The following is a 21,233-nucleotide window of genomic DNA, read 5'->3' as shown; positions in this document are numbered from 1 at the left end:
TCATGCCTGAGAGACACTTCACCAAGCTGCACACGTCCATCAGCGATTAGAGCAGCTGAAGCAGTAAATTAGTGTTAAAACTCATCACTTAACACATCAACACACACACTCATGTATAAACACACACACACACACACTCACAAACCCCCTCCAGCACCAAAAAGCCAGGTTTTCCTGAGCGCGTTGCATCTGCAGCTCAGGCGTCAATTAGCGTGTTTGCGGAGGCTAATCGAATGAAACTCAATCAGCGGCGCTAATTGCTCGACTATGTGCAAAGAAATCACATTAATGCCGCTAATTAAGTGGATGGCAATAGATGCCACCTAATTGGCAAGAAAATTCTCGTCCAAAGTGAAGAAGATGAGGCCAAAAAAAGGCGAGGGAGTGATTAATCTGCTCTCAGACTCCGAGGGAGAGTTGTCGTTAAAACGGCTGTTTTTTAAAGGGAGTTCTGTGCAGAGCGGCGACACGTTTACCTGCTTCAGGTGACACCTTCAGTCAGCTTCAGCAGTTCTTTTACTGTCCAAACCGACAGTCCAGGTTAGCGGCTGACAGGCTGAGCTCTGTCGGCTGCAGCTCGTCATCTTCATCAGCTGAAACACCAAACGTGAGCAGTGAAGGGTCAGTTAAATCAACATCAGTTTAGGCTCGCTGTTCCTAATAAACTGGCCGCTGATGGTTTATCAGGGCACAAACCCAAACTCAGATTTTTTTGTTTGTTTGTGTTGTTTGTGTTTTGACTTCCTCTTTGCGTTCAGCCTCCCTGTGAAGTGGAAACACCCTCACTGTGTCTTTTCATCCATTTTTACACCTCTGTCACCTTCATGGCTTCCTTCTTAATGTCTCCTGTCCGCGGAGCCTCTTCTTCCTCCTCTTCGTCCTCCTCTTCTTCTTCTCCTCCTTTATCTGCCGCCGTCTTTTTATCTATCGATCGTGTTTTTGGACGAGCTCGCTCTTTATGGATTCATGTTTCCCTCGGTGTCAGCAGTATTCAGCTCTCTGTTCAAGGTGCATTTTTCACACTGACGACACACACACACACACACACACACACACACACACACACACACACATTTAGGAATCATGCACACACTCTTAAACTCACTCAAACAGCCATTAACACACTTCGTTTCTCCAGCACTCATAAACTGACAAATGCAGATATATTTTCACACACACACACACACACGCACACACACACACACACACACCACCTGCTGTGTGTGTGTTTGGTCGATACACACACCCGTCCTGGACGTCGCTGCATGGTGTGGACGATCGGGCTGATGATGAAAGCTCCTCGATGCAAATGGAGACTCAATTACCTCGGTCAATCTGTCGGAGGGGTGTGTGTGTGTGTGTGTGTGTGTGTGTGTGTGTGTGTGTGTGTGTGTGTGTGTGTGTGCGCGTGTGTGCGTGTGTGCGTGTGTGTGTGTGTGTGTGTGTGTGTGAGTGTGTGCACGTTTACCCAGCGGGCCCCTGGCTCGAGGGCTCTCCGGTGGCTTGTTAAGACGCCGTCGAGAGCACTTGGATTTGAATTGGCCTTTTGTCAGCCGAGCTGCCAGAGGGAGGCGGGAAACACTGAGAGTGTGTGTGTGTGTGTGTGTCTGTGTGTGTGTGTGTGTGTGTGTGTTGTAAGAGTGAGCTCTTTGTGAGGACCAATTAGAGCTGAGAGCTGGGAAGCGAGGACGTTTTCTCAGCGACTGTCTGAGGTTTTAAGTTGTAACTCGAACAAATCGTGTCCAAGAGTTCAGACGTGGATACAGGTGTGTACAGGTGTGTACAGGTGTGACTGAAACACACCTGTACACATCGCTGCCTTTATTATTAGTATTTTAACTGAAATGCTTCAGTTATCTTGAGCGTGAAAAAACGTCTGTCAGTCAAAAGTTCAGTACTTGAGACGTACATGTGATCAGCAGCAGTGAGCCAATCAGCACGCAGCACGCTTGTACCATGACCTGATAATGCTGGTGATTGGCTGTCTATGTCGTGCAGGGATGCAGGAAGGACACCGTTGATTTCCTGCAGATCACAAAGTGAATTCATGTCTCGAACGGGAATCTGAGCGCTGAAAAGATGTCCTCATTATTTAAGAACGTCCCGAACGTCCTCAGCTACCAAACATGTCCCTCCCTTAGGAGACTTCTGGAGGATGAGAGCAGCTTTTTTTCCAGAAATGTCCCCTTAAAGGTCCTCGCTTTCTAGAAATGTCCTCACGTAATTAAAATGTCCACGCTTTATAAAAATGTCCAAATGTCCTCGTCTTCCCGTCTGAAGGTGCCGGTCCTCACAAAGATAGCGTTGCTGTGGCGCTCTGTGTCATGCGGTGGTTTTGATCCGTCCCAGCGGGTTGTGTGAGCTTTGTTTCTCCCCGTCTCCTTCATGTTGAAGAGGAGGCCGACCTCCCACAATGCCCTGCGCCTCTCGGGTCACTGCTGACACTCCACCCCGCTCAGAGGGAAGGGGGGGTGGATTTAACGAGCGCCTCTCGTCCATCATTAACACTCCCACTTGTCCCTTCATTCACGCCTCTGATCCGCCTCCTTCAGACCGGAGGAGACCTCGTCGTCGGGGGGCGTCTGTGGCGGCGGGCGGCGGGTGGTCTTGTTTCGGGAGTGTCAGTGAACGGGCGGAGCCAATCAGAGTCGGTGTGGTCCGCCACTTCATCGCTGCTTTGAGGGATCAGTGTGTCTTTGTTTCCATTGTCCAGTTCAGAGACTTGGCTGCGTCATTGTCCAGAGTAAGCCCCTCCCACCGCAGAGAGACACCGTCGCCGTGATGGCGTTCAGTCTGCGGCGTTCTTCTTCTGTTCCTTTAATTTAAACACTGACGCTTTAAATGAATAGAAGCCACTTTTCCAAACTCTGCTCAGAAACGTGTGTCATCATGCAGGCTGCCCTCTGATTGGTCAGTGGCTGCTTTTACTTCCTGCGTTTTCATTTCCTGTAATCTTCAGACTGTGAAGTCAGAGAGTCTCGTTCTCACTTTAAATGATGAAACAGGAAGTTGAAGGTTTGAATGGACGCTGTGGTGTTTCTGCTGTCTCCCAGTCCAACCAGACTCTGTGTTATTTTCACTCGTTTTTAGCCGCCGTCTTGTTTTCAGTCTGGGGCTTCAGTGAACCTCAGCCTGTCCCCCTCCTCTCTCAGGACTACATGCAGAACGTCCACGGCAAGGAGATCGACCTGCTGAGGACCACGGTGAAGGTGCCCGGGAAGAGGCCGCCGCGGGCCGTGTCCACCTGCGCCGCCGTGCCGAGCCCCAAAACCAACGGCCTGACGAAGGACATGAGCAGCCTGCAGCTGGGACAGACTCCAGGTGAGAGGAGCACCTTTCATTCTGACCACGTTAAAACCAAAACATCTGATTTCTGCGTTTAGATGAAGTCCTGCAGGATTGTTAAGGCTGCGATGCATCACGCTGCACTTCGTTATGGATTCTGTAAAATCAGACTAATCAATCAGTCATAGATCATCTGAAAAGGTTTGATGTTGAGTGTGTGTGACACCACGTTTCAGAGGAGCCGAACGTGTTGAGGAACAACCAGCAATTAGACCAACACCAGCGCGTTTATTTTTTAATCGTGCCGCTAATCGCCGCTCTGATAATAAACACGAGCGCGTTTTGTCCTCGTCGAGTCAATAAAGGTTGAGCATTCAAAGAGGAGTTGAGATAAAGAAGATAAAGAACAGGAGCTCAGCCTCGCTTCTCTCCACCTGAACGAAGACGCCGTAAAACAAAAGGTGGAGAGAAACGAGCGCTCCTCCGTGTCGCACGCACACACATGAAAGCAGCTCTTATGAGGCGGCTAAATCAAACACACACACACACACACACACACACAGGGATCCTGGAGGCCCGAGCTAATAGCATGAATATTCAGTGAGCCGTACTCCATGTACTAATTATTGTCATGAATATTAATGCAATCAGAGCTCTGGCTCCACTCAGCCAGCTCCAAGAAATGAGCTGTAATGAGAGAGCGAGGGAGGAGGAGGAGGAGGAGGAGGAGGAGGAGGAGGAGGAGGAGGAGGAGGAGGCAGATGATTCACCCGGCTGCTGGGCCGCGCTGCCTCTTACCAACTCAAGGGTTTGATTTAAGCAGCCAGCTTGTAGGACGCTGCCTTTTATGCTCGCCTCATGTTTCCGTGTGTGTGTGTGTGTGTGTGTGTGACACGGCCGACTGTGATTGGACGCCTGCGCCGCAGAAACAGGAAACACATCGGTTCTTCCAGTCGGCCGAGATGACAGCAGCTGCTCCTCCTTCAGGTTCATTTCCAGGAATGGTTTGCTCCACTTCCTGTTGTGCCGGTCGGCTTTCTTAGCGTTAGCTCGTTAGCTAGAAACAGAATCTTTCACTTTTCATTCGCGCAGAATCACCTGGAAGTGAGAGGCGTCGTGTTGCCGTGAGCTCAGAATGAGTGTTCACGCTCCTTCTCTGTGGAGTCCGCCATGTTTCTACAGGAGCCCAGAGCGGACAAACCAAACACCTCTGTGCTCGCTGCAGGTTCTCCTCTTTGAACGGAGGGCAAGGCGGCGTCATCAAAAACACACTGCGACAGGTCACATGACAGCTGACCCCAGAGCTGTGCAGGAGGTCCGATCTGTCCGTCCCTCAGCTGGACGCCATCTTGACCATGTGACACATTCACACTTCCTGTGTGGACAGGAAGTTAACTGAAACGTTTAATGAATGAATGAAGGTACTTTTACACTCTGAGTACTTTCAGCTCCTTCAAACTTCTTCTGTCGTCTTTTAGCTCGTGTCGCTTCAGTTTGTTTTAGTTCTTCGTATTTTTACGTGAGAAGCTTCAGTGGTTCTTCAGCAGCGTGACGCGTGTGAAGCTGCTGTTTATTGATCAGTGACAGCAGAGTGATCGGACGCTCGTCATGTCTGTGGGCCGTTGATATTGATATGGGGGGGGGGGGGGGCGTTTCAGCTGCTCAGCTAACTGCAGGCAGACGTTGATGTTGCGACGGGACGCTTCATCACGCCGTCCCTCCTGCTCTCAGTGTTAAACCGTCCTTCCTCTCTCAGGTTCGGTGACCAGCAGCTCGTCGGTGTCTCAGATGGCGAGCGGCGTCAGCCTGGTGTCCTTCAACAGCCGCGGCCTGGAGGGGATGCACCAGCGCTCCTACTCCGTCTCCAGCGCCGACCAGTGGACCGACGCCACCGTCATCGCCAACTCCGGAGTCAGCACAGGTAAGACAGCGAGCAGAAAGCCAGGCCGATGGTTCCGATCGACGGCGGGCAGAAAACCTTCGGAAATGTGAAAGTTTGACGGCTAGGATCAAAACATGAAGTCCTCAGAATCACTGATGATGTCATGATGCAGCTGCTTCCTGTAGACCAGGTCCACACGTGCAGCTCCACCACAGAGGGTCCCACCGTGCAGCTCCACGAGGGGGCCCATCATTTGTCTCCCATTGATCCATTGAGCCTTAACTGTGTGTGTGTGCCGTTTTTACCTTATCCAAGACACACACACACACACACACACACACACACACACACACACAGAGCAGGATGCAAAGACTGACAGCTGTCAGGTCGTGTGTGTGTGTGTGTGTGTGTTGCCATGACAGTAAGCTTGACTGACAGCTCTGTCGTCAGTGTTGTGCCCTCCAGCCTTCTTCAGATAGTGTTTAAAGCTGTGAAATGCTTTCAGTGGACTCCCAGGGGCCACACACACACACACACACACACACACAAACACACACACACACACACACACGCACACTCACGCACACACACACACACAGAGTTTATTAAAGTCAGTTCAGTTACAGCTTCCAGGTTTCATCAGCTCTGTCGACTCCTTCAGCTCCTCATGACGACCAGAAAAATGTGACTTATGTTATTAAAGCAATTTGGGAAATTGGAGGTTTTCAGGGTTTAATCATTTAAACTTTAGTTTCCTGAAAGTTGAACAAACTGAAAAGCGTCTCACCTGACAGCAAACAGGAAGTGAGGTTGTGACTCCTGCGGTCGCAGCAGCTGGAGTCCAAACTGTGGACGAGCTTCGGAGCGGAGGGAAAACCCACCGGAGACGACAGCGAGGACGAGAGAGAGGGACGGAGGGACAGCCGGGCGGCGGGAGGAGGAAGTCTGGAGGCTCAGGGTGGAGGTGTGGGCGGGGGTGGGGTGACGTGGATGGAGCGCGGCGTGCAGATGGGAGGGCCGTTAATCCACGGCGGTTAATTGCACTCTCGGGGATGGCATCTTGTCAGCAGAGATAAGTTGTCACATTTTCCACTTGAGCTGAGACTAAACGATTGTAAAATAAGTTATGGTCGTCCTTGGGGCTGTCTGCCGCTCGGGCGGCGCGGCGGCCGGCGAGCGCTCGTGTGTACACGTGTGTGTTTTGTGCACATGTGTTTCCATCTCCACACACGCACCGCGCCCATGTCAGTGTCGCCGCCGCGCCGTGATATTGATGGAAGCTGAATGTTATTTTATTCCGCCGCTAGTCACAGCTGTCAGCGGCCGCCGTGAAGAGTGGAGGCCAGAGAGAGAGAGAGAGGCTCCACTGCCTCTGCTGATGGCCTCGCTCGCCCGCCCGCCCGCCCGGCCCGGGTCTGCAGAGCCCCAGCAGTCCTCATCCTGGATCTGGATCTGATGCTCCATCCTCTGACATCCTCCTCGTTGTCGTGGTTCTCTGTGTTTGTGGGAACAGTCGTCATCCTCGTCCATCTGCCCGATGAAGGTCGTTTATTAAACAACATCAACAAGAGAAGACGACCTGGAACACGAGTCTGCACCACAACAGGAAGTGACTGTAGCTGTAGAGCCCGAACTGGACCTGGGTCCAGATCTGAGAACATTGAGAGCAGAACCTGGAGAACTTCAGTCCAGTCAAAGGCAGAACCTGGAGAACATCCGTCCAGTCAAAGCGTTTCCTGTCTGATGAAATTCTTCCAGCTGTTTCACGATAAAACAAAGGTGTCATCAGATCTAATCAGGTGTGGAGATTTACTTCCTTGTGTGTTTGACTTTGCAGATACGGGCCTGGGAGACTCGGTCTGCTCCAGTCCCAGCATCTCCAGCACCACCAGTCCCAAGATGGAGCCGCCGCCATCGCCGCACGCTAACCGCAAGAAGCACCGGAGGAAGAAGAGCACCAGCAACTTCAAAGCCGACGGCCTCTCTGGTACTGCGGAAGGTAACGCCATCTCCCCTCCCCTCGCCTCACACTTTCCCCGCCCGGGTCCGACAGCTAAATCCACCCCCAGAAACAAGTCTGTCACAGAGGTCACGTGCAGTATCTTCAGATACTTCCAGGTATCTGATATACCTTCAGATTCCTCTAAATATCTACAGTATGTACTTATATACTTCCAAATCTGGCCAAATACACATATATACTACCAAAGATCTACAGACTGACATATTTCCAAGTCTATCCAAACATCTGTACATACTGTACTTTGAAGGTTACCTGTAATACATAATAACATTTATGTATACTTCCAAATACTTCTAACGATATATACTTACTTCTAAAGTTATATATATAGTTAAATACCTCAAAGTAGTTTGTGTATATATGTGTATATTTACTTCAGACAGATGCTGAAGGGTCACCTCCACATTGGACTGCTGTCCTTTAGGGACCAGGGTTGGGAAACGCAGTCATGTGATCGTCTGAGACTCCCGACCTCCGCTGTGAGGGACGGATCTCTTCATCCTCTCATTCCTTCAGCCCTTCATCTCTTCATCCTTTTGGATCGTCTTCGTCTCTGTCTCTCTGTGACCGTCAATCAGTTTGTAACATAACCTCGGCCTCGCGGTCGGCGCCGTGATCCGTGTGGTTTGGTGAAGTGCGAGGGGACTGAAGAACCCGTGAGCTCAGTCTGAAGTCCTCTTCAGGTGTGTCCGTCTAGATTTAGGACCTTTGGAGTCATGATGGGCGCAGACAGGATGTCCATGTCCCTCAATAGAAGCGGAGAAGATGGACGTGGAGGCAGAAAACTGCTTCGACTAAAGGTGTTCAAAGAAAAAATGAAAATTTGATCCAAACTTTTTGGGTTTTACCACAAAAATACGTCCAGTTCTCAGACAGCTGCCGGTCGATGGTTTATTTAGTCCTTCACACATCAAGTCATCTTCAAAATGCTTCTTTAAAGGTGAGATAAGCTCAGAAACAACCAAAGGTACAAGCGTCATTCTGCTGGTTGGTGGTTCGGTGCCTTCCGCAGGGATCGAACCTCCGACCTTTGTGATGTCCCGGACCTGCCGGACTCATAGGTCCACCTGTGTCTTATTGGATTGTTTCTTATTGTAGATGTATTGTTGAAGGACAGACAGTGATGCATCGTTACCACAAAACCACATCCGTCACAAGAACCCGGACCCTCGTCCTCACGGCCGCAGCTTCACGGGTTCAGGCACCAAAACTACCTGGTTCAGTTTAGGACGAGATCAGGAGTTAAAGTCGGTGCGTTGTGTTACGTACGTTAAAATGAGTTGATTTTCAGTTTCTCACGGAACATCGTCCGTTTCCGTGGTCGAAGTCCGAGTTTGTTTGACTCATCCGTCCAGTCCACCTTCCTCCATGTAAAGGCCTTCTCACTCTTTGTACGTCACCTGACTTCCTGCTTTGCTCCTGCAGCCACTAGAGGTCGCCCTGTAACAGTAAACATAAACACAGGTTGGAATGAGCCGCGAGCCGACGGTCAGTAACGGAGGGAAGAAAGTCTAAATATATAACCTCAGGTCTGTGGTCGGCCTCAGGTCTGTGGTCGGTCTCAGGTCTGTGGTCGGCCTCAGGTCTGTGGTCGGCCTCAGGTCTTTGGTCGGCCTCAGGTCTTTGGTCGGTCTCAGGTCTGTGGTCGGCCTCAGGTCTGTGGTTGGCCTCAGGTCTTTGGTCGGTCTCAGGTCTGTGGTCGGCCTCAGGTCTGTGGTCGGCCTCAGGTCTTTGGTCGGCCTCAGGTCTGTGGTCGGCCTCAGGTCTTTGGTCGGTCTCAGGTCTTTGGTCGGCCTCAGGTCTGTGGTCGGCCTCAGGTCTTTGGTCGGCCTCAGGTCTTTGGTCGGCCTCAGGTCTGTGGTCGGCCTCAGGTCTTTGGTCGGCCTCAGGTCTGTGGTCGGCCTCAGGTCTTTGGTCTGCCTCAGGTCTTTGGTCGGTCTCAGGTCTGTGGTCGGCCTCAGGTCTGTGGTCGGCCTCAGGTCTTTGGTCGGCCTCAGGTCTGTGGTCGGCCTCAGGTCTTTGGTCGGTCTCAGGTCTGTGGTCGGCCTCAGGTCTTTGGTCGGTCTCGGGTCTTTGGTCGGCCTCGGGTCTTGGCTTGGTCTCGGGTCTTGCGTTGGTCTCAGGTCTGGTCTGGCTCTAACAGTCTGGAGGAGATGTGTCCAGACCAGGTTCAGGTTTTGGTTTTGGGCCCAGTCACAGCTCTGTGGTTTGGATTCGCTGTCTTTGTTTCATTATGACAAACACACACTGATTAACACACACACACACACACACACACACACACACACACACACACACTGCGGCAGGCTGAACAGATGTGGCGGCGGCGGCAGATGTGTAATGGTCGTCTCTCCATCACGGACGCATCAAGCAGCTGACAAGGCAAGTGGCTGCCTGAGTGACGGATCGACGCTTCATCTGCTTTCATGTCTCCTCCTCCTCTCCTCTCGTTTCCTTTCCTCTCCTTCGCTTTCCTTTGTTTGCTTTTCTCTCTCCTCCTCGCCTCCTTCACCTCGCTGCTTTTAGTTTCTTTCCTCTCTCTCCTTCTTTTTCCTGTCCTCCATTTTCTTTCCTCTTTGCATTCCTTCCTTCTTTCATTCTTCTCATTTCCTTTCCTTGTCTCCTTGTCTTCTTTCTTCCTCTCCTTCCTCCTCCCTCCGTGTCTTTATTTATTTATTTTTTTATCCTCATTTTTTCTCCTCTCCTTGTCTCCTCTCTCTCTCATCTTTCATTTCCTGCCTTTTTTATTTCCTTCCATTCCTCTTTTCCTTCCTTTCTCCTCTTCATGTCTGTCTGTTTCCTTCCTCTTGTTTCACCTCCCTCCACCTCCATTTTCTTCCTCCCTTCATTCACCTCCTTCTCCCATCATCTGTTTTCTTCCAAATTTTTCTCCTTTTTTCCATCCCTCTCCTCTGCTCCCTCCACTCTCCTCCTCCAGCCATTCTTTCCATTTCTTCCTCCTTTTATTGCCTTCTCTTTTTATCTTTCTTCATTTCCATCCTCTGCTCTTCTTTTTTCTCTTCTCATCTTCTTTGTCTCTTCGCCGTCGCCTCCCCCCTCTCTCTCCCTGTGTTTTCCTCCTCCTTCTCTTTCTCCGTCATCCCTCCATCAGGACCGAGGGTAGTTACTCCTCTTCCTCCCTCTGACCATTTTATTCTAAACACTCTTCCTGAGCTCCTCGACTCGCCCCCATTAGTCAGCCGGAGAGGCTTAAGTGAAATATTATAAATAATCCACCGTATTGAAATCTTTTATCAGCTGTGTCACTTTCATTATTCAGTAAGCGATTAGTAACAGTCTTCCCAATTTAGCCATTAAGCACCGAGCGCGCTCGCCGGCCGCCGGCTCGCCGCCTGTCACGCCGGGCGGGCAGGTGAAGTATCTGGTGTCAGAGCGAGGCTCGGGGTAATTCATGAGGGGGAACCGCCCTCTGCGGCCGAGCTCCCCCAGGTAGGACCACACCGACGCGCACACGCACACGCAGCCCGCGCTTCAGCGGCGGGATCGTCTTTCTCCTCCTCTTCATCGCCGTCTCTTGATGTTTTCTCGGCTGCTGACTGAGCGAACGATGAGGAAGATAATTCTGCATGACCTCGGCGAGCTGCTCGTCTTTGCTCTGCAGCCGCGCTCACGACTTCAGGGCTCGCGTCTGGTCCTGGTCCTGGTCCTGGTCCCGGTCCCGGTCCTGGCCCTGGTCCTGGTCCCGGCCCTGGTCCTGGTCCCGGCCCTGGCCCTGGCCCTGGCCCTGGCCCTGGCCCCGGCCCTGGCCCCGGCCCTGGTCCTGGCCCTGGCCCCGGCCCTGGCCCTGGCCCTGGGTTTGGTCTGAAGTCTCGGTCTCTCTGTGTTTCAGCTTGGTTTCTTGTATCCGTCTCACTGTTGTTCAGACAAAGTGAAGAATCTCCTTAAGGTTGTGTTGATGCTCGATAGAATATGTTGACGATGAGCTGATTGATCGATCAGCCAACATTGATGATTGATTGACCTTTGTTCAGTTTTTTTATGATTCTAAAATGAATCTTTTCCTGTTTTGGACTTTTGGTCAAACAGAACGCGACATTTACTCTGACATATAATCAAGAGATTTGTCAATACTAACAAAAAGAAATTATTAATTGCACTACTTTTTATCCCTGTGCTTTATGAACACACACACACACACACACACACACACACACACACACACACACACTCACACACACACACCTGTGTCAGGTGAACCCTGCTGATCACAGCCTGCTCAGCAGCCTCAGTTCTCGTTAACTAGCTGCTGTTTGATGCCCTGCCTTCATCCTGGAGCTTTGAAAGTTGACCTGCAAAATACCTGCACACACACACACACACACACACACACACACACACACACACACGCACACACACACGCACACGCACACACATGCACACACGCACACACACACGCACACACACACACAGCCTAGGTATTTGAAGCCGGCCCTCACAGGTAACAGCAGGATCGCTGCACACATTCCTGGTTGAAGAGTGTTTCAGTGTTTGCTTTGATTCCTCGACCAAGAAACTCGTCATGACAGGTGTGTGTGTGTGTGTGTGTGTGCGTGTGCGTGTGTGTGTGTGTGCGTGTGTGTGTGTGTGTGTGTGTGTGTGTGTGTGTGTGCATGTGTGTGTGTGTGTGTCGGTCGTCAGTCTGTTTGTCGATTGGCTGCACATGCACCTGCAGCTCGCCACCTCTGAGTGCCTCATTGTAGCGTAGATTCCTTAAAGTCATCATTAATCAGGATGATGGCCTCCGCTCGCCATCACGGGTCAATTTGGGTCAGCGGGGGTCAAACAGGTGGGAAACAAAGGGGGCTCTGTGGAGCAGAGTCCAGGTGGTCCAGCAGACACCTGAAGTCAGCTGCTGGACCTCCTGCTTCAACGTCTTTAATAGTTTCAGCTGTTCAGCATCTTTGTTTTAGTTTGTGTGAAACATTTAAGAAACTATGAACAGATCAGTGAAACTATGGAAGCCCAGAGCTGCCAATAGAAAATACAGCCATTTAGTCAGAGCTGTGGTGTCGTGTTTGGGTTCTAGACTTCCTTATCCACACGTTTCAGGAAACAAGTATTTGGTAATGATCGGCAGGTTTTACGTCACAGGAAAACATTACATTTCCTGCACGTATTAAAGTTTTACCGCCTCTCTTCCTTCCTGCTCCTTTCAAAATAAAAGCGAGCGTTTGTCAGATGTGTCCACTCAGATACAGATGATAAGATTCTTCTTCGCTCTCCAGAACATTGTGACGCTCTGCCGTCTGCGAGCTTCAAGCCTCAGCGCTGCTCTTTTCCTTCCTCGCGCTCTCTGAGATCCAACCTGTGACATTTTTAAAGCAGCTCACATTCATTTTAGACGATAATGCGCTCCAGCAGCCCCCACAGCGGCGAGCGGCCTCGGCGTGTTTGGCTCATTTTAAAATGGACGAAGCCTCGCTTGTCACTCGCCTCGCCTCCCCTGGAAGAAGGAGGGGCGACGAGGGGAACAAGCAGAGTAACATTTCAAGTGTCGGCGTCTCCTCTCGCTCAGCCACGACTGTATTTCATCCCCTGCAAATGCTCACAGTAGCCCCGGGGGAGTAAATATTACCCAGGCTTTGCTCTTTGATTCGCAGCATTAAAAGGAGCAGGGGTCAGAGGTCACAGAGCTCGCAGCTCAGCCGCCTTAAAGGAATCAAAGCTGCAGCGGAGCCTTAAAATCATGATGAAAACATCTGTTAATGTGAAGTTTAGCTGATTTATTCTGCACTCGTTTTAGACCCGCTGCATGTTTGGATCGGAGGGATTCAATGTCCAACGCTTCAACCGACCGTCCAAAACCCAAAGACGGTCCATCACAGCCAACTGATCGCGAACAGTGATTTAATCTTATTTCCTAATCGGTCGATCAGCTCATCAGTCCAGTCGCTTCTCATTAGCAGTTTTTTTTATCAGCGTCAGTTTGCTCAGTACTTCCAGCTCTGGTGTTTCACATTAAAAGCATTGCAGAAACTCAGAGACAAATAGTCTTTGCCAGTCGCCTTTTAATGTGAAACTTTTGCAGGAAGTCACCGTTGACGTCTTAACACTCTGTGTGTTCACGCTGGGCTGTTATTTGAGACACCCCTGCTTTGAATACCTGCTTTTATTTGAGAATCTCTGACGTTGCTGTTTCCTGTGATTTGCTCATTCAGGGTTTGTTGGATCTGAATGTTTTGATTTGAGATCAATGAGTTTGTGACGAAGGTTCGACACGTTTGTTTTCTTGCTCTTCTGGTTTGTTATGTTGCAAACTTACTTTCATCCCTTCATCGTGCTCATTGGCCCCTCCCACACCAAGCCCCGCCCCCTCTCTTATGGACCAATCCTCCTCAACGCTGCCGTTTTTGACTCCTGTCTCTCTCTTCCCTCCTCTGTTTCTTCTTCTCTGTTTTCTCTTGTACGTGTGGTCTCATCCCTCCACTCTGTCCCTCCTTCTCTGTTTTGTCTTTCTTCTGTCGTTCCGTCTCTTGTCTCTTCCTGCCGTCGGGGGACGCAGCCAAACGTAAAGCGTGGAAACTTAATCGTGTTGGTAGCCTTCGCAGCATTTACACCAACAGTCTGCACAACTCAGAAGGTAAAAACACTGCTGTGGTGGACCTGTGACAGACAGGTGGACCCCCACCGACCCCACCCTGACCCCGACCACTGCAGGGATGGAGCACCCCGTCCTGGAGAAACGTGCCTCACCCGGCAAGCAGTGATTTGGTGATTCGCAGTGTCAAAACAGGCCTCGATGCAGGTTTAAACTGGGCTACGTCTGCTGTGAAGGAGTCAGTTAGACGTCGAAGATGAAGACCCTCCACGAGGGTCCTGAGGTGATTCGGAGATTATCAAGAAGGAAGTCATTTTTAAGTTCCCAGACTTTCCTCTAACCCCTCTTGACCTCATCAGGCCTGGAGAAAGGTCATGTAAAGTTGAGCTGGTCTGAACTTATTCACACATACAACAAGAAATCACGTTAGACGTGCTTTTATTTTGGCAGGTGAAAAGTCAGAAAGGTTTGAACCTCTGATGAAATGCAGATCACACGACAAAAATTAGCTTTTGCTTCCAGAATCAGAGGCGTCTGGAGAAGCTTCCGTACTCTCAGCTGAGACAGTTGTATCTGAAAACACGTTTTCGTAGCCTAGATTTGTTCTTGACATGCAAATCCTCAAATCGGTGCTTCGCAGGCGGCCGACACACTGTGGTGGACAGTCTTCCTGCCTGAGTCACCTGACCTGTCTGTCATGGCGTCTGTCCCCCCTTGCATCCTTCTGCCCCGCCCTCCTCACCCGTGAGGATACGACCAAACAAGCGCACCCTGCCTGCCGGGAAGATGCACCCGGAAGCATGCGTTGTCAGGTGGTGTTACCTGTCCAGTGAGTGTGGGATGTTGTTCACGTGTGATCGATACATGAGCTCTGATGTATCTTCTGTTGCTTCTTGAAAACTGAAAGCCGAACTCCACCAGCTTTTGGTGCAGGTGTGTCCTGTTTGTGTCTCCGTCTGTCTGCACGATCGAGCCTCCGAACAGGTTAAATCATCTCCAATCAGTCCTGAATCCGCCCGACGTCACGGCTTCTTCTCCTGCACCCGAGAACAGACCCACATCCTTCTTTTTCAGAGAGACTTCGGAACAATCGGCTGCAATATTTTCCAGGTTATTAATGTTGTAAAAGGCTGCGAATAATATGGGGAGTAATGACCTGTGTCGCAAAGCAATACTGTGTGCGGTGACATTTAAGGCTTTTAATTTGTGTTCCCGAGGCCCCCTTTTGTCTCCCTCACGCCTCCCCTCTCATTGCACCTACCGTCCTGCTTGTCACACACACACACACACACACACACACACACACACACACACACACACCCATTCGACACCTCACACCCCGGATGATAGGCTCGTATGCATGCCCCCCCCCACGTCCTGTAAATGCTGTATATTTGGTTTGTTCTGTTTCTGCTGCTAAAGGTTACCCGTGTCAGAGTTCACAAATTGCCTCGGCGCCACCTCTCTCTGTGTGAATGTCGCCCACAGTAGCCGAGAGCGGTGGCGGTAATTACCAATACGGCGCGGCTGACTCGCCGTCTGTGGTGTTTGTGTTCGTCATCTCATGCGTGAGTTTAGTCCTGTGAGGCCGGGCAGGTGGAGCAGGAAGCGCAGATATTCAGCGACTCACAGCGTCAACAGACTTAAAACTTCACCTGTTTAAAGACGATGAATCTTTAGCTTTTCTTTGGCTGCCAAATGCTCAGCTGATGGAGGCGTCCTGTGGGTTTGTCAGAGTTTGGATGTTGATCCTCTGGAGGTTCCTGAGTACGACCCCATTCTGACTACGTGACGCAAAATACTGACGTACGTGACCATTCGCAGCTGCAGCCTTTCTGTGGTCAAGTAGACGATTAACCGTCACCTCGTAACGATGATCATTTCTCTCCAACAAGGGCTCAGAAACACCCTGTAAAGGGTTAACTAATGTGGGCGGGACCAACCTGTGGGTAGGTGAAATAGCAGAGTCCTTGATTGGCTCTTAGAAGCGAAGACACTGGAGCAGGCTTGTCTGCGCTGGACATCCTGTTTGACCTCACTGACGACGCGGCGGGAGTCTTTCCTTCTCTTCCCTTCTCTGCTAATTCAACACAACAGGAAGCGGTCGTTCAAACAGTCCGTCTCCGCTCTGAGCTTTGAGACAAGCAGCCATGTTTGGTTGTGCTTTAGCGCTCCGCGCTGCACAGCGCTGCAACCACAGAGGAGCAGTTAGCCGACGACGAAGCAGCGTGTCGACTGAGAGCTTCGACAGTCGATTATTCTGACTGGGGCACCTTCGGTTTTAATGTGGGTTTGCTTTCCTGTGCAGACAGGAGCTGCTGAGTGCAGCACAGGCTCAGCTGGGGGTTTTCGGCTGAAAACTGGGTTGGGGGGGTGGTTCTCCAGCTGCACAGCCTGATGCCCCCCTCATTTTATTCATTAGCTGCCGTGGTGAGCTGGGTCAGCGTGCAGCATTTAAATCCAGCGTTTAATTTACGCTGCGGAGAGGCAGGGCCTTTCTGGATTGTTGGTTTCCATAATTGTCAAGCAGCCAAACTCCCTCCCCCTGAAAACAGAGAATCATGGGAATTTAATTATGATGGGATTCTTGCTCTTGACCCTGCAGGGCTCAGCCGGCGCTTGATGGGTGGGCTGTCGTGTAGACCCAGGAGCCTCAAAATACACTCTGAAAATGATCATTCACTCGCTGCATCACGTACAGTTTGCCTTCATTTAAACTCAGAGTTTTGATTGGTGGCATGTGTTGAATCCCAGCGTGGAGGCGGGAAAACAAGGCGCACGAGATAACCAACAGAAACCTGACTGGACGAGCAGCAGGAGGTGCAGAAGAAGAAGAGGTTAGAGTGGCACGTCATTTCAGGCAGCAGGTCACGCTGTGTGGTTCATCTGGAAGCAGAGAAAAGCTGGTTTTCGGTCCCTCTCGGTCATTATTTACATTCAGCTGTTGTCTCGGGTCTGAAATTAGACCCACATGTTTCATTTTAGATCCTTTTGTTGTCGTTTTTGTTTTCATTGCCGAACAAAGATTGTTGGTCGTCATCAGATCTTTTCCGTCAGAGTGTTCAGGGTTGAAGTGGACACGGCGTTCAGCCGCCAATGTAAAACAAAAGTCAGGTTTAACCTTGAGCCGTGAAGCAGTCCCTGTAAACAGTAGTTTTAATTAACATCAGCTCATCAGACTCAGCCCGTCGTGGCCTGAAGCGCCTCAGAGATGAAAACGATCCGGCGTCGTCTTCAGCAAAGGAAACTTTGGTCAGCAAAGGTGTTTTCAATCTCTTTATCCTGGAAGTGGAAGGCTTTGGTTTGGCCTCGGGGCGCTCCCTTCCATCCTTTCCTTCCGTCCTTCCTCTCCTCGGACAAGGCCATTGATTATCCAGAGCGAAGCCAGAGGGGAACTTCAGCGCCGGTGCTCTGAGACGCTCCCAATTAGCCAAATGACTGGAGTTGAGGAAGAGCAAATGGTCGTTCCCTCGCGGGCCGGCCGTGACCGCTCTCCGACTGATTAAACCTCTCATCGTTTCACTGCTTCACTCCCGGCACACGTCATGAAACTGCTGCTTCCAGAAACGCTCGCCTGAAAGTGTCATGAATGATTACCGACCTCCGCGCTGAGATCTGCCGTCGCCCGGCGCCGCTCTGGCCGTATGCGGCGAATAACTGATGCTGCGTTTCCTTTTCCGTTCGTGGAGCGTGTTTCAGGGATAAAACCTCCTCGTGTGCTCTTGTTGAGGGTCTCACCAGCAGAACCTGAGGAATCCTGGGAATCATCAGCCGAGTCGGAGGCCATCCTTTGATAAAGCCATTACCCCGTGTCCCCCCGCCTCCCCCATCTCTTCCCTCCTCACTGGGGCTAATTGCAAACAGAAGCTGGCTGTTGTCTGATCTGGTGTGGCGATGATACCGGCTCTCAGCCGTGCCCCCGCTTCACCTCCACTTCCCATCCTTCCTTTGGTCGCTAACGGTTTCCAAATGTGGCCGAGTCGTGCCCAAACGCTAACATCCGTCAGTCCTGTGAGAACTTGAGACGAGCAGCGCAGCTAAACTTCAGTCTTTTACCTGAAAATTGAAGTTAATTCCTGACCAAATGATCTCAACTCAAAGGTCCCCTTACCATCTCCTCTGAGCTTTCAGCCTCACCTGACGGCAGCATCAGCTAACAGAGCTGCTGGTTCCATGTCTCCAAAGACGTCACAGTGACTGTCAGATGCACTTCAGAGCCCCTGAAGCTTGTTGGTGGACCTCCAGTTTAGAGTTCTGCTGTTTGTTTTAAACCAGCCGAGAGCAAACGATGCTGGACTGAACAATGATTGATGAAGATCAGCTGTTTATCAATATTTATTGATTAGAATTCGTCAGGAGTTTGAGTCGTAGGTTTGTTTAATGTTGTTTTTTGAGTGAACTGAACCTTTAATGTGAGAACATGCAACCTTCTACAGCTGCTTTCAGGAAGTCCAGGACTCTGAATCTCTTTGTATACAAACACACACACACACACACACACACACACACACACACACACACACTCACTCGATCTAATTGACTCCTGATTGTCCCATTAACCTCGGGGGGGTTCTGGGTAATAGATCCATGTGTCCCCCCTCCAGCAGGTCCTGATTGTAATGACTGACCTCCCCCACTGACATGGCAGCAGAGGAGAGGACAGGACGGCTGGGGGCCCCAGGGGGAGGGGAGGGGGGACACGGGGCCCGTAATTTGGGTGACATCCTGGCTTCAGGGTGCAGGGTCACGTAGGTCACCAGTGGTGGGTCGAGGACAACAGGTGTCCTTCAGTCAGGAGAGGTCTCTGTCAATGAAAAGACACTTTTCGTCCGCTGATGGACACTTTGAGGAATCGATGACGACGAGTCCGATGAAGTGAGTCAAAAACCTGAATGCTGCTTGTCCAGCGCTGGTTTTGACTCTGGGGACAGGAAGCAGACCTGAACCAGACCAGCCGGACGCTTCATAACGTAACAGAAGATCAGAAATAAACCGTTCAGAGTTTCGTAAAGCAGCAGTGCGATTTGAAATCGATTGTCTGAAGGCAGTTTAACGCTGTGAGGACACGAGGGTCCCAACATGTTGAGAAGCTCAGGTCTGTGGTTCTGTGGCTCTGAGCCTTCCTCTGGATCAGAGCGTCAACCGAACGGCCGAGGTGAAATGTCTTCTGATTGGTCTGCGTCTGTTCCTGCTCTGATCTCTGTTTTCTGTCCAACAGAACAAGAGGAGAACTTTGAGTTCACCATCGTGTCGCTGACGGGCCAGACGTGGCACTTTGAGGCCACTTCGTACGAGGAGCGAGACGCCTGGGTCCAGGTCATCGAGAGCCAGATCCTGGCCAGCCTGCAGTCCTGTGAGAGCAGCAAGAACAAGGTGAGCGGCACCGAGCAGCACCTGGAGGAGTCAATACAGAGAGGAACCACAAGAACCAAACAAACAGACAGACAGACAGACAGACAGACAGACAGTGAAACAAACAGACAGACAAACAAACAAACAAACAGACAGACAGTGAAACAAACAAACAAACAGACAGACAAACAGACAGACAGACAAACAAACAGACAGACAGACAAACAAACAGACAGTGAAACAAACAAACAAACAAACAGACAGACAGTGAAACAAACAGACAGACAGACAGACAAACAAATAAACAAACAAACAAACAAACAGACAGACAGTGAAACAAACAAACAAACAGACAGACAGTGAAACAAACAAACAAACAGACAGACAGACAGACAGACAGACAGGTCTGTTCTCTGGAAAGTGAACTTAGGTCAGATGAGTGTTTGAAGTGGTTCATCACTGCAGTTATCAGATATGGTCGAAACACACTCACTCACACACACACACACACACACACACACACACATAATTACAGTGGTAATTACTGCGGCTCAGCTTCAGCCTCAGCGCTGCCATTTTCCACCTGCACATGCAGCAGGCAGCCCGGCGCTCGGTCGAGGCCCGCTGTGTTTACGCCTCAGGCTCTCAGCCTTTCATTGCCCCCCCCCCCCCCCCGTTCCATTTGCTTACTGTGTTATTCCTCCATTCCCCGAGTTTAGCCTGAAACAGCAGCGACGTTGGCTCAACTCACGTCTGCACACACCTGTGTGTGTGTGTGTGTGTGTGTGTGTGTGTGTGTGTGTGTGTGTGTGTGTGTCTGTGAGTGTGCGCGCTGGTTGAAAGTTCAGTTCCAGCTCAAACAAATTAGATTTCAAGGAATCTGCTGAAGACATTTTAGAGGCAGAACGACCAAAATCACAGCTGTCATCAGTGTCTCGAGCCTTGAAGACGAGTTTTAAGATGATTGTCTTATCTTATCTTATCTTATCTTATCTTATCTTATCTTATCTTATCTTATCAAAACTCAAAGGTCTTCAGGTTACTGTCGTCAAAGACAAACAGCACATTTTTAGCTTGTCAAATGTGAGGATTAGCTCTTTAGTCTGAGTCCATGTTAGCTTCAGTTCAGCCTCCTCATTTCTGGTCTCACAGCGGTCCACTTGACCTCTGACCCCTCAGTCACAGGACGTCGTCCACACGCTGGTTTGTCTTCTCTGTCCGCGCTCCTTCACTCTTCTGAGTCCTGTTTGTCTTCTTCTCTCAGTCTCGTCTGACCAGCCAGACGGAGGCCATGGCTCTGCAGACCATCAGGAGTATTCGAGGAAACGGTCGCTGTGCCGACTGTGAAGCGCAGAGTGAGTACCAGACGTGTCGGGGTGGAGGAGGTGGAGGAGGAGGTGGAGGGGTGGAGGGGTGGAGGAGGTGGTGGAGGGGTGGAGGAGGTGGTGTGGAGGAGGTGGAGGAGGTGGAGGAGGAGGTGGTGGTGGAGGGGTGGAGGAGGTGGAGGAGGTGGTGTGGAGGAGGTGGATGAGACAGTTCAGCTCTTTCAATCTCTTGGTCCAGAGGTTCGTGCAGCGAAGATCGTCTGCACATCTTCATATAATGATAAAGAGCTTCATGCTATGCTAACAGCTAACACGCTAGCCAGCCAGGACAGGCTGTTTATTGTATTTGTACTTTATAGTCTGACTTCATGGTTTATTTCTGTTCTGTCTTTAAAGTCCAACAGAATTTACACAAATTAATTTTTTTCGTTCTTATTTGAAAAGAGTTGATATTTACCCAGAATTCTTAGCTTGACCTTCATCAGACAGCAGAGAGTTTGACAGGTTTGGTCCGGTGAACACGTGTGCATGAAGTCCGTCAAAGCTAACAGACGATAAGTGAAACATGATCTTCTCTGCTCGTCCAGACCCGGACTGGGCCAGTCTGAACCTCGGGGCCCTGATCTGCATCGAGTGCTCGGGCATCCACAGGAACCTGGGCACCCACCTGTCCAGGGTCCGGTCTCTGGACCTGGACGAGTGGCCGCTGGAGCTCATCAAGGTCATGTCGGCCATCGGCAACGAGCTCGCCAACAGCGTGTGGGAGGCCAACACCCAGGGCCGCCTCAAACCCGGACCGGACGCCAG

At 50.7% G+C, this 21,233-nt stretch overlaps 1 protein-coding gene across 9 annotated transcripts in view; it reads left to right on the top strand.

Moving 5' to 3' along the window:
- Nucleotides 1-21,233, top strand: part of agap1 (ArfGAP with GTPase domain, ankyrin repeat and PH domain 1) — a 117,432-nt gene that overhangs the window by 78,078 nt on the left and 18,121 nt on the right. For 4 of the 9 annotated variants that reach the window (XM_076723278.1, XM_076723277.1, XM_076723273.1 and 1 more), the window contains 7 exons: nucleotides 3,153-3,321; nucleotides 5,042-5,206; nucleotides 7,005-7,166; nucleotides 13,714-13,791; nucleotides 18,968-19,122; nucleotides 20,366-20,456; nucleotides 21,014-21,233. The exon at nucleotides 21,014-21,233 is cut by the window's right edge and continues 3 nt beyond it. In XM_076723278.1, the coding sequence (XP_076579393.1) occupies nucleotides 3,153-3,321; nucleotides 5,042-5,206; nucleotides 7,005-7,166; nucleotides 13,714-13,791; nucleotides 18,968-19,122; nucleotides 20,366-20,456; nucleotides 21,014-21,233 (1,040 nt within the window). The remainder of the gene's footprint in view (nucleotides 1-3,152; nucleotides 3,322-5,041; nucleotides 5,207-7,004; nucleotides 7,167-13,713; nucleotides 13,792-18,967; nucleotides 19,123-20,365; nucleotides 20,457-21,013) is intronic. The other 5 variants (XM_076723280.1, XM_076723279.1, XM_076723276.1 and 2 more) reach the window with 2 other exon arrangements.

The sequence above is a fragment of the Chaetodon auriga genome, chromosome 23, assembly GCF_051107435.1.
Source record: "Chaetodon auriga isolate fChaAug3 chromosome 23, fChaAug3.hap1, whole genome shotgun sequence".
NCBI lineage: Eukaryota > Metazoa > Chordata > Actinopteri > Chaetodontiformes > Chaetodontidae > Chaetodon > Chaetodon auriga.
Note: the sequence above shows the minus strand (reverse complement) of the source record. Positions and strands in the feature narration are given on the sequence as shown.